The following is a 12,389-nucleotide window of genomic DNA, read 5'->3' as shown; positions in this document are numbered from 1 at the left end:
CAGGACTGTCATTACCAGTTTCAGACGTTGCCGTTTGGGCTTTCCACGGCCCTGAGGATTTTCACCAAGGTAATGGCGGAGATGATGGTGCTCCTGCGCAGGCAGGGAGTCACAATTATCCCATACTTGGATGATCTCCTGATAAAGGCGAGATCGAGATATCAATTGCTGAAGAGCGTGTCGCTCTCCCTGAGAGTGCTGCAACAGCACGGTTGGATTCTCAATCTGCCAAAGTCACAATTGGTTCCAACGCCTCAGCTATCATTCCTAGGCATGGTTCTGGACACGGAACAAAAGTGTTTTTTCTCCCATTGGAAAAAGCCCAGGATCTCCAGAACATGGTCAGATACCTGCTAAAACCAAAAAGAGTGTCTGTTCATCAATGCACTCGAGTTCTGGGAAAAATGGTGGCAGCCTACGAGGCCATCCCCTTCGGCAGGTTTCATGCGAGGACTTTTCAGTGGGACCTTCTGGACAAGTGGTCCGGGTCCCATCTACAAATACATCAGAAAATAACCCTGTCCCCCAGGGCCAGGGTGTCTCTCCTGTGGTGGCACCAGAGTGCTCACCTTCTAGAGGGTCGCAGGTTCGGCATTCAAGACTGGGTTCTGGTGACCACGGACGCGAGCCTTCGAGGATGGGGAGCAGTCACTCAAGAAAGAAATTTTCAGGGACTATGGTCAAGCCAGGAGGCTTGTCTACACATCAACATACTGGAATTGAGGGCCATATACAACGGCCTACGACAAGCGGAGAATCTTTTCGCGACCTACCGGTTCTGATTCAAACAGACAACGTCACAGCCGTGGCTCATGTAAACCGCCAAGGCGGGACAAGGAGCAGAGTGGCGATGGCGGAAGCCACCAGTATTCTTCGCTGGGCGGAAAATCACGTAAGCGCTCTGTCAGCTGTCTTCATTCCGGGAGTGGACAACTGGGAAGCAGACTTCCTCAGCAGACACGATCTCCATCCAGGAGAGTGGGGACTTCATCAAGACGTTTTTGCAGAGATAACAAGTCTTTGGGGAATTCCTCAAATAGACATGATGGCGTCACGCCTCAACAAGAAGCTTCAGAGGTATTGTGCCAGGTCACGGAACCCTCAGGCAGTAGCAGTAGACGCCCTGGTGACACCATGGGTGTTTCAGTTGGTCTATGTGTTTCCTCCTCTTCCTCTCATCTCAAAAATATTGAGAATCATAAGACAAAAAAGAGTGCAGACAATACTCATTGTTCCAGATTGGCCTCGAAGGGCCTGGTATTCAGATCTTCAGGAAATGCTCACAGAAGATCTGTGGCCTCTTCCTCTCAGGGAGGACCTGTTACAGCAGGGGCCCTGCGTGTTCCAAGACTTACCACGGTTATGTTTGACGGCATGGCGGTTGAACACCGAATCCTAGCTGGGAAGGGTATTCCGGAGGAAGTCATCCCTACTTTGATAACGGCTAGGAAGGATGTGACAGCAAAGCATTATCACCGTATCTGGAGGAAGTATGTATCTTGGTGTGAAGCCAAGAATGCTCCTACGGAAGATTTCCATCTGGGCCGGTGTCTCCACTTTCTACAGGCAGGAGTGGATATGGGCCTAAGTTAGGCTCCATTAAAGTGCAGATTTCGGCCCTATCTATATTCTTTCAGAAGGAATTGGCTTCTCTCCCAGAAGTTCAGACGTTTGTGAAGGGAATGCTGCAGGGCCGGATTAAGGCTCCAGGGGGCCCGGGGTACTTTAGACAAGGGGGGCCCCGGAGGACTAAATATAGTGTATATAGGAAGGGGAGGTTCCTTACATCTATCTATCTATCTATCTATCTATCTATCTATCTATCTATCTATCTATCTATCTATCTATCTATCTATCTAAGATAGATAAAAGTATAAGCAGAAAGCTGTTGGAGGCAGTAACAAAATATAGCACATACTATTGAATAGAAAATTAGCATATGTATACACTGTAGAAAAACAATATCACACTGTAGAAACCCCCCCTGCTGCCGATACATCGCCGTAGGTGACAGGCACAGATTTAAGAGAGGAACGATCGGGGCGCTCGCCTACCCTAGCACACTGCTGCTTTTCAGTGTGATGAGACACACTGTCTCAGTGATGGAGGAGCAGCAGGAGATGGTGTGGCTGCTGATCCCGGCCTTCCTGTCCCTGGACGATGTGTTCAGCATAGCAAAGAGCCCGGGCTCCGAGCTACAGGACCTGACCAAGCAGTGCGGCCCGGAGTCGGTGTCCAGGGTGGTCCCACAAGTAGGCGCGGGTTCTTGAGCTGCTTGAGAGCTTTGCGGCAGAGGGTGGGAGGGAGGGAGCAGGAGCTGCTGATCAGGACGATGTATAGGATGCATATGGCCCGGGAGGAGGGCACCACATCGGTGAGTCTCACACCTTGGTGCCGGTAGCTGGCAAACGGAGTGGAACTGCAAGTCTCAGCATTCTGACACTTGTAGTTTCACAGTCAGCAGAAGCCCGTTGCCTACAGCAGTCAGCAGATGTGTAGGCTCTACATATATTGGATGTGTCTGGTTATCTATAGATGCAAAAATTACACACATCCCTACTGCACTGTGTTGGCAGGATTATAATAACAGGAGCTCTTGTTATTAATTACGTTTGCCCCTTTATAATAATAATAATAATTTTTTATTATTATTATTATTATTATTATTATTAACAGCTTCTTCAAAGTTGTACAATAAAGAATAAATACAATCAGGTAACTGTCTCAGGCCATGGGTAGGTATTCAGGTGAATAAGAGTGTAGGCATTTTTTATATGCTAGGATCCAATGCGATCGCCCCCCTTCCGACGAGGAGAGCTGGTTGCTGGCTGGGGCTAGGGGGGTAGCTGCAGCGGTAGTGCACAGATCATCCGCCAGGTAATGTATTTTCTATGGGTCTGGATAGCTGGCTGGGTGACACACTGTCATCTTCCCGAGTCCCAAACGTCCCCCTCTTACCATCGCCACCGGATACTGCTGCTGGCTATCTATCTATCGACTCCCCAGACTTTTACCATATATATATATATACACATATATATATATATATATATATATATCTGCTCCCTTATGCTTGCCTCCACCCCCTCTTTGGAACCCCCCCCCCCCCTTTACAAAACATGCGTTTTGCCCCTGTACAGCATACCTACATCCACTACATCTGCTCCTCCATCACTGAGACAGTGTGTCTCATCACACTGTTCTACAGTAGGTCGGGGCTCCTCCTTCCTTGCCAGAGGTAAGGGTAGAGGAAAGAGAACACCTGCTTCGGCTATTTCCCAGGAGCAGAAGTCCTCCCCGGCTTCTACAAAATCCACCGCATGACGCTGGGGCTCCCCTAAGGGAGTCCGCACCAGTGGGGGCACGCCTTCGACTTTTCAGCCAGATCTGGGTTCTTTCAGACGTGGATCCTTGGGCGATGGAAATTGTTTCCCAAGGCTACAAGCTGGAATTCAAAGAGGTGCCCCCTCGCCGATTTTTCAAGTCGGCCTTGCCAGCTTCACCCCCGGAGAGGGAAGTAGTGTTAGCTGCAATTCAAAAGCTGTGTCAACAGCAAGTGGTTGTCAAGGTTCCCCTGGTCCAACAGGGAAAAGGGTATTATTCAACCCTGTTTGTGGTCCCGAAGCCGGATGGTTCGGTCAGACCCATTTTAAATCTAAAATCCCTAAACCTGTACTTGAAAAAGTTCAAATTCAAGATGGAATCGCTCCGAGCTGTAATATCCAGCCTGGAAGGGAGGGATTTTATGGTGTCACTAGACATAAAGGATGCATACCTTCATGTCCCCATATATCCCCCTCATCAGGAGTACCTGAGATTCGCTGTACAGGACTGTCATTACCAGTTTCAGACGTTGCCGTTTGGGCTTTCCACGGCCCTGAGGATTTTCACCAAGGTAATGGCGGAGATGATGGTGCTCCTGCGCAGGCAGGGAGTCACAATTATCCCATACTTGGATGATCTCCTGATAAAGGCGAGATCGAGATATCAATTGCTGAAGAGCGTGTCGCTCTCCCTGAGAGTGCTGCAACAGCACGGTTGGATTCTCAATCTGCCAAAGTCACAATTGGTTCCAACGCCTCAGCTATCATTCCTAGGCATGGTTCTGGACACGGAACAAAAGTGTTTTTTCTCCTATTGGAAAAAGCCCAGGATCTCCAGAACATGGTCAGATACCTGCTAAAACCAAAAAGAGTGTCTGTTCATCAATGCACTCGAGTTCTGGGAAAAATGGTGGCAGCCTACGAGGCCATCCCCTTCGGCAGGTTTCATGCGAGGACTTTTCAGTGGGACCTTCTGGACAAGTGGTCCGGGTCCCATCTACAAATACATCAGAAAATAACCCTGTCCCCCAGGGCCAGGGTGTCTCTCCTGTGGTGGCACCAGAGTGCTCACCTTCTAGAGGGTCGCAGGTTCGGCATTCAAGACTGGGTTCTGGTGACCACGGACGCGAGCCTTCGAGGATGGGGAGCAGTCACTCAAGAAAGAAATTTTCAGGGACTATGGTCAAGCCAGGAGGCTTGTCTACACATCAACATACTGGAATTGAGGGCCATATACAACGGCCTACGACAAGCGGAGAATCTTTTCGCGACCTACCGGTTCTGATTCAAACAGACAACGTCACAGCCGTGGCTCATGTAAACCGCCAAGGCGGGACAAGGAGCAGAGTGGCGATGGCGGAAGCCACCAGTATTCTTCGCTGGGCGGAAAATCACGTAAGCGCTCTGTCAGCTGTCTTCATTCCGGGAGTGGACAACTGGGAAGCAGACTTCCTCAGCAGACACGATCTCCATCCAGGAGAGTGGGGACTTCATCAAGAAGTTTTTGCAGAGATAACAAGTCTTTGGGGAATTCCTCAAATAGACATGATGGCGTCACGCCTCAACAAGAAGCTTCAGAGGTATTGTGCCAGGTCACGGAACCCTCAGGCAGTAGCAGTAGACGCCCTGGTGACACCATGGGTGTTTCAGTTGGTCTATGTGTTTCCTCCTCTTCCTCTCATCTCAAAAATATTGAGAATCATAAGACAAAAAAGAGTGCAGACAATACTCATTGTTCCAGATTGGCCTCGAAGGGCCTGGTATTCAGATCTTCAGGAAATGCTCACAGAAGATCTGTGGCCTCTTCCTCTCAGGGAGGACCTGTTACAGCAGGGGCCCTGCGTGTTCCAAGACTTACCACGGTTATGTTTGACGGCATGGCGGTTGAACACCGAATCCTAGCTGGGAAGGGTATTCCGGAGGAAGTCATCCCTACTTTGATAAAGGCTAGGAAGGATGTGACAGCAAAGCATTATCACCGTATCTGGAGGAAGTATGTATCTTGGTGTGAAGCCAAGAATGCTCCTACGGAAGATTTCCATCTGGGCCGGTGTCTCCACTTTCTACAGGCAGGAGTGGATATGGGCCTAAGTTAGGCTCCATTAAAGTGCAGATTTCGGCCCTATCTATATTCTTTCAGAAGGAATTGGCTTCTCTCCCAGAAGTTCAGACGTTTGTGAAGGGAATGCTGCAGGGCCGGATTAAGGCTCCAGGGGGCCCGGGGTACTTTAGACAAGGGGGGCCCCGGAGGACTAAATATAGTGTATATAGGAAGGGGAGGTTCCTTACATGTATCTATCTATCTATCTATCTATCTATCTATCTATCTATCTATCTATCTATCTATCTAAGATAGATAAAAGTATAAGCAGAAAGCTGTTGGAGGCAGTAACAAAATATAGCACATACTATTGAATAGAAAATTAGCATATGTATACACTGTAGAAAAACAATATCACACTGTAGAAACCCCCCCTGCTGCCGATACATCGCCGTAGGTGACAGGCACAGATTTAAGAGAGGAACGATCGGGGCGCTCGCCTACCCTAGCACACTGCTGCTTTTCAGTGTGATGAGACACACTGTCTCAGTGATGGAGGAGCAGCAGGAGATGGTGTGGCTGCTGATCCCGGCCTTCCTGTCCCTGGACGATGTGTTCAGCATAGCAAAGAGCCCGGGCTCCGAGCTACAGGACCTGACCAAGCAGTGCGGCCCGGAGTCGGTGTCCAGGGTGGTCCCACAAGTAGGCGCGGGTTCTTGAGCTGCTTGAGAGCTTTGCGGCAGAGGGTGGGAGGGAGGGAGCAGGAGCTGCTGATCAGGACGATGTATAGGATGCATATGGCCCGGGAGGAGGGCACCACATCGGTGAGTCTCACACCTTGGTGCCGGTAGCTGGCAAACGGAGTGGAACTGCAAGTCTCAGCATTCTGACACTTGTAGTTTCACAGTCAGCAGAAGCCCGTTGCCTACAGCAGTCAGCAGATGTGTAGGCTCTACATATATTGGATGTGTCTGGTTATCTATAGATGCAAAAATTACACACATCCCTACTGCACTGTGTTGGCAGGATTATAATAACAGGAGCTCTTGTTATTAATTACGTTTGCCCCTTTATAATAATAATAATAATTTTTTATTATTATTATTATTATTATTATTATTAACAGCTTCTTCAAAGTTGTACAATAAAGAATAAATACAATCAGGTAACTGTCTCAGGCCATGGGTAGGTATTCAGGTGAATAAGAGTGTAGGCATTTTTTATATGCTAGGATCCAATGCGATCGCCCCCCTTCCGACGAGGAGAGCTGGTTGCTGGCTGGGGCTAGGGGGGTAGCTGCAGCGGTAGTGCACAGATCATCCGCCAGGTAATGTATTTTCTATGGGTCTGGATAGCTGGCTGGGTGACACACTGTCATCTTCCCGAGTCCCAAACGTCCCCCTCTTACCATCGCCACCGGATACTGCTGCTGGCTATCTATCTATCGACTCCCCAGACTTTTACCATATATATATATATACATATATATATATATATATATATATATATATCTGCTCCCTTATGCTTGCCTCCACCCCCTCTTTGGAACCCCCCCCCCCCCCCTTTACAAAACATGCGTTTTGCCCCTGTACAGCATACCTACATCCACGCAGCATACATACATACATACAAACATACACACATACATACATATACCCTCCAACATTTTACACACAAAACCCGGTACAAATTAGAAAAGTGGGCATGGTCACGAGTAAAGGGGGCGTGGTCACGCCCAGTTTCCAATACTTTCATTGTAAACTAGAGTCAAAAACTGGTACACAGCCTTTTTGGCAGGTACAGTTGGAAGGTATGATAGCTAACATACACACACAGCATGCATACATCACACACTACACACCTACAAACAAACAGCATACCTACAAAAACACACACACACACCACTAACCAATTTAAGAGAAGAGGAGGAGATTCTGCCGGAGTCCATGTGAGTTGAGCACAGGAGCTGCTGCTGCTACTGCACATGCTCAGCAGCTCCTTCCACGGTGAGTTGTGTCTCCAGTACAGAGAGCTCTGCTGATCAGAGCTCTGTGTGAGGAGCATTCACAGCTGCTCGTTAGTGCCTGTGGGTGGCCCCGCCTAGTGCAGAGACGGAGACCAGGCTGTCTCCGTCTCTGAAACACAATTCGTCTGCGGGGGAAGGGGAAGTTTGCTGAACTTCATTAAAAAAAAAAACATGCAAAACTGCCAGTGCTTGACGCAGGCACGGGGGGCCCTTAGATTTGGGGGGCCCAGGGTAAAGTGTCCCCTGGGCTCCCCCCTTAATCCGGCTCTGGAATGCTGCACATCCAGCTCCCCTTTGTGCCCCCAGTGGCACCGTGGGACCTTAACGTGGTGTTAAGTTTCCTGAATTCTCACTGGTTTGAGCCTCTTCAAACGGTTGAATTAAAGTTTCTCACGTGGAAGGTGGTCATGTTATTGGCCTTGGCATCTGCAAGGCGGGTGTCCGAATTGGCGGCCTTGTCCCACAAGAGCCCCTATTTGATTTTCCATGTGGATACAGCGGAGTTGAGGACTCGTCCTCAATTTTTGCCTAAGGTGGTTTCTTCATTTCATATGAACCAACCTATTGTGGTGCCTGTGGCTACGGGGGACTGAGAGGACTCCAAGTCCCTGGATGTAGTCAGGGCCTTAAAGATTTATGTAGCAAGGACGGCTAGGGTTAGGAAAACAGAGGCTCTGTTTGTCCTGTATGCAGCCAACAAGGTTGGCGCTCCTGCTTCTAAGCAGACTATTGCTCGCTGGATCTGTAACACGATTCAGCAGGCTCATTCTCCGGCTGGATTGCCGTTACCAAATTTAGTAGAGGCCTATTCCACTAGGAAGGTGGGCTCTTCTTGGGCGGCTGCCCGAGGCGTCTCGGCATTACAGCTTTGCCGAGCAGCTACTTGGTCGGGTTCAAAAACTTTAGCAAAATTCTACAAGTTTGATACCCTGGCTGATGAGGACCTTGCGTTTGCTCAGTCGGTGCTGCAGAGTCATCCGCACTCTCCCGCCCGGTTGGGAGCTTTGGTATAAACCCCATGGTCCTTACGGAGTCCCCAGCATCCTCTAGGACGTAAGAGATCCGTAGAGGATGCTGGGCGCCCGTCCTAGTGCGGACTACATCTGCAAGACTTGTATATAGTTGTTGCTTTCATAAGGGTTATGTTACAGTTGGAATCGGTCTTTGACTGATACTGTTTTTTTTGTTCATACTGTTAACTGGTTGCGTATATGCCAGGTTATATGGTATGATTGGTGTGGGCTGGTATGAATCTTGCCCTTAGATTAACAAAATCCTTTCCTCATATTGTCCATCTCCTCTGGGCACAGTTCTCTAACTGAGGTCTGGAGGAGGGGCATAGAGGGAGGAGCCAGTGCACACCCATACTTAAAGTTCTTTGTGGTGCCCGTGTCTCCTGCGGAGCCCGTCTATACCCCATGGTCCTTACGGAGTCCCCAGCATCCTCTACGGACTAGGAGAAAAAGATTTACCGGTAGGTTTAAAATCTTATTATCCCCATCACCCTTTCCTGTCACCGACTGCCTCTCCCTCTCCTCCTATATGTACTTGTCACCTTACTTCCCTGTCACCAACGGCCTCTCCCCGTTATCATCTATGTCACCCACACCCTGGCGTCACCCAATGCCTCTCGCTATCACATTTTCCTGTCACCCTCTGCCTCTCCCTTTCACCCACTGCCTCACCCTCTGCTTCTCCCCTGCATCACTATCTCCCCATCACCCTCTCTCCTGGCACACTCTGTCTCCACAAGGCATCACCCTCTACCTCTGGTTTTCTATTGCCAGTTACTGCTGCAATAAAAAACTACCTTTCACCGTGATTTAGTGGTATAATTACAAAGAAGTGTACTTTCAACCCCCCAAATTTACCCTCTCGCTACCCCCAGCATTACCTCTGTACTGTCTGCCCCTAACCCACTCCTTGCCCCCAATACTGCCTCAGCTGCAATCTACCACTATCCCCAGTACTGCCCCCAGTACCTACCTACACTTACACCCTACCTATCCCCAACATTGCCCCAGTACTTCCCCAGCTGCTTTCTTTCCTTATCCTCTCCTGCATGCCCTTATCTCCCTCTACCCCAACTGCTACCCACTTACAGTTCTTCTCAAACTGTTGCCTGCTCTTACCTCCTCACTACCCTCAGCACTGCCTGCCCTTAACCCCCTCCCGCCCAAAGTGTTCCGTGCCTCAACCCCCAGCTCTACCCCAACTGCTGCCTTCCCCCAGCACTGCCTATAATGCATAAATTGTGATGGGACCCAGAAACCTTGGAGTAGGACCCCACTTTCTTAAAGTGAGGAGTCCCTGAGATCCAGAACTTTTTTCGCTCAGCGCGATCACTGCACCCCATGCCCCCCATATCACTAGCCATATCCCTTGTTGCCGCACACAATTAGTCCCTTTGTAAATTTCAGCTCCAGGCCCATGTTGCCCTTAATCTGGCACTGCTGAGCAGACACATAAACAGCCAATCAGCACCTTTTTCTGAGACCCGGGTTGAATATCCCAGGTCAGAGGCTTTCACACTGCACAACAACCTGGGTCCGACCCGTGTTTAATCCTTCTTTTAACCCAGGTTGAAATGCCATGTTGCTCGACCCGGGTTATTCACTTTGGCGCTTTCACACTGCACCTCGACCCGGGTCAATTCGGCAATAACCCGGGTTATTTTTGCGATGTGAAAGGGGCATCTGAGTTTTTTCAGTAACTGCATAGCTCGGCAGTCTCTGCTGATTTTCTTATGAATGAATGACTGCAAGATGAAGCACCCTGTAATATCACTTTTATATGGTAACATTGCTGGAAAGTCTTATTGCTCTCCCATGATGCACCCTACTTGCAGGAGTATCGCTATTGTGTTCACTCGTCAAATACTTTTGCAGGGATAGTTCCCTAAAGACATTCTCACAGTTCTGGGCATGGTTGGTTCTATATCGGAGGGTCTGAAGGGACCTTGTGACGTATTGAGGGGAGGAGCTACGTCACCAGGGGGAGGAGCTACGGGCGAACAGGGTACCCGAAAAGTACCCTCGCGGGCTCGCTTCGCTCGCCACGCTTCGGGCACGGTGGCTCGCTCCGCTCCGCTTCGCTCACCACCTAATTACTAAAGGTAATAGTTGGTGGCGTGGATAGTAGAGGAACTATCCTGCTGGTGTAGCTCCTCCCCCTTGCGTCGTAACTCCTCCCCCTTACGGAAAAGGTCCCTTAGCCCACTTGATTCTAGCATCTACCTTCTGGGCATATGGAAGGATAATGCGTAAGACATATGATGTAACTTCCTATGTCTGGTGTTGCACCACAGACTGGTGCTGCTTGTCACAATTGTGTTAAAATGCATTAATCATGATCAACCATTTAGCATTCCTAAGGCTAACTTCTGCTATCTTCACAATTACAGGTTGCACAGTTGATGGAGATGGGATTTTCCAGAGCAGATGTCTTGGCTGCTTTAAGGGCTTCAAACAATGACATGAACTTAGCTACCAATTTTTTACTGCAACGGTGATATCCAGGGAAAGGTGCAAATTAATATTTTGCTTAAAGATATATATACTTATATTGTATATGGACAGAGTAATTTAAAGCACTTGACTTTTATACACGCTCCAAACTTGGCAATGTAAGAAGGTATCAGGGTAGGAAACCACTTCTGAAATTTAGACATTTTAATAATTTCTTTTTTTTTTTTCAGAATAATTCTTAATGGCTGTTATGAAAAAAATAATGTATCTGGATATTGATGATTTATTAAATGCGCATCCTAAATTTTGGAAATTAGTAAGTTTGTTTTTTGTTTCATTCTGTGTCAAAATAATATACGCTTTTACTGAGAAATAAGTGGACAATCAAAGTGTTAACATTAGTGATGTTCTAGATTAGACATTAATGTGAGCACTACATAATAGAGCAATACTGTGTGTATCAAAGAGACATCACTATGGGACTGATGTTCTAAATGAAAGGGGAATATAAAACAAGTTCTTGGAAAATTACACTATTTAGCAAGTTTCCATTTATTCTAAATGGAAAGTGAGTGCTATAAATGTGATATGTTCTACAGTAGATGGTACATTACAATCCCCCAACTTTTCCATGGTTGATAGAACATCTCTGTTTATGGTATCTGGTTGATAGATTGAAAATTTATTTTGTCGACAGTCACTAGGTCGATAGGTTCAAAAGGTTGAAATGACAATGGTTGAACCACAAATGGTCAAATTTTTTGAGGGGGTTTACACATGTTTTCTCAACATTTGCATGATTTACTATCCACATGGACATCTATTGGGAATAGTAACCATGCCCGAAGTATGGCGAGCGTAGGCATTTGTTCTGGTGTCAGTCATATAAAATGTATAATATGTTGACCTTTTGGCCTTGACTTCTTAATACTTGTTGACCATTTGCTGTTGACCATAACATTGTCGATCTAGTATACCACACCCTGTTTATATAGTATATAATTGTATGCTTTCACACCATGGACCTTATTAAGCTTCAATCGCAATGTTGCAAAAACTGAGATCGGCTGATTATCATCCGTCTGCGCATGCGCAGCACTGCAAATGTGCATGCGTGGGGTAAAAAAATGTGATTGCATACCAGGAGAATGCAAATAAATTGTAATTTACAGCAGCAGGGAGGGGGGACGGGACAATGCGGCGTTATGCAAGAGTGGGCCAGACAACACAGGCACAGGTTTTAGGGGCAGCTATGCAGCTGCTGCAAGATAAAACATGGCAGCAGTGCGCCTGCCTTCGCATCCAGGCTACGCAGGCAGCGTTCAACCCTAGTTGCTACGATCACGATCTAATTGCGATGCAATCGCAAATAGATTGTGATTGCAGCACTGGGCGGCTCCCACCAAGCGATTGTATGCAGTTGCAGGTTTGCTAGAATAGCAAAACTGCAACTGAAGCTACAGTATATAAGGTCTCTTGTTCCCTATTTGTTGTTATAGCTTTGAAAAAGCCTGTCCTACAGTACATTAGAT

The 12,389-nt window shown here is 47.8% G+C and overlaps 1 protein-coding gene across 4 annotated transcripts in view; it reads left to right on the top strand.

Annotated features, from left to right (window-relative positions):
- Positions 1 to 11,151, top strand: part of UBAC2 (UBA domain containing 2) — a 419,334-nt gene extending 408,183 nt beyond the window's left edge. For all 4 annotated transcript variants that reach the window (XM_063953257.1, XM_063953254.1, XM_063953256.1 and 1 more), the window contains one exon: positions 10,794 to 11,151. In XM_063953257.1, coding sequence (XP_063809327.1) covers positions 10,794 to 10,901 — 108 coding nt within the window. In that variant the 3' untranslated portion in view covers positions 10,902 to 11,151. The remainder of the gene's footprint in view (positions 1 to 10,793) is intronic.
- The last annotated feature ends 1,238 nt before the right edge of the window (positions 11,152 to 12,389 follow it).

This window comes from Pseudophryne corroboree, chromosome 2 (genome assembly GCF_028390025.1).
Source record: "Pseudophryne corroboree isolate aPseCor3 chromosome 2, aPseCor3.hap2, whole genome shotgun sequence".
NCBI lineage: Eukaryota > Metazoa > Chordata > Amphibia > Anura > Myobatrachidae > Pseudophryne > Pseudophryne corroboree.
The sequence above is the reverse complement of the archived record's forward strand: the minus strand, read 5'-3'. Positions and strand labels throughout refer to the sequence as shown.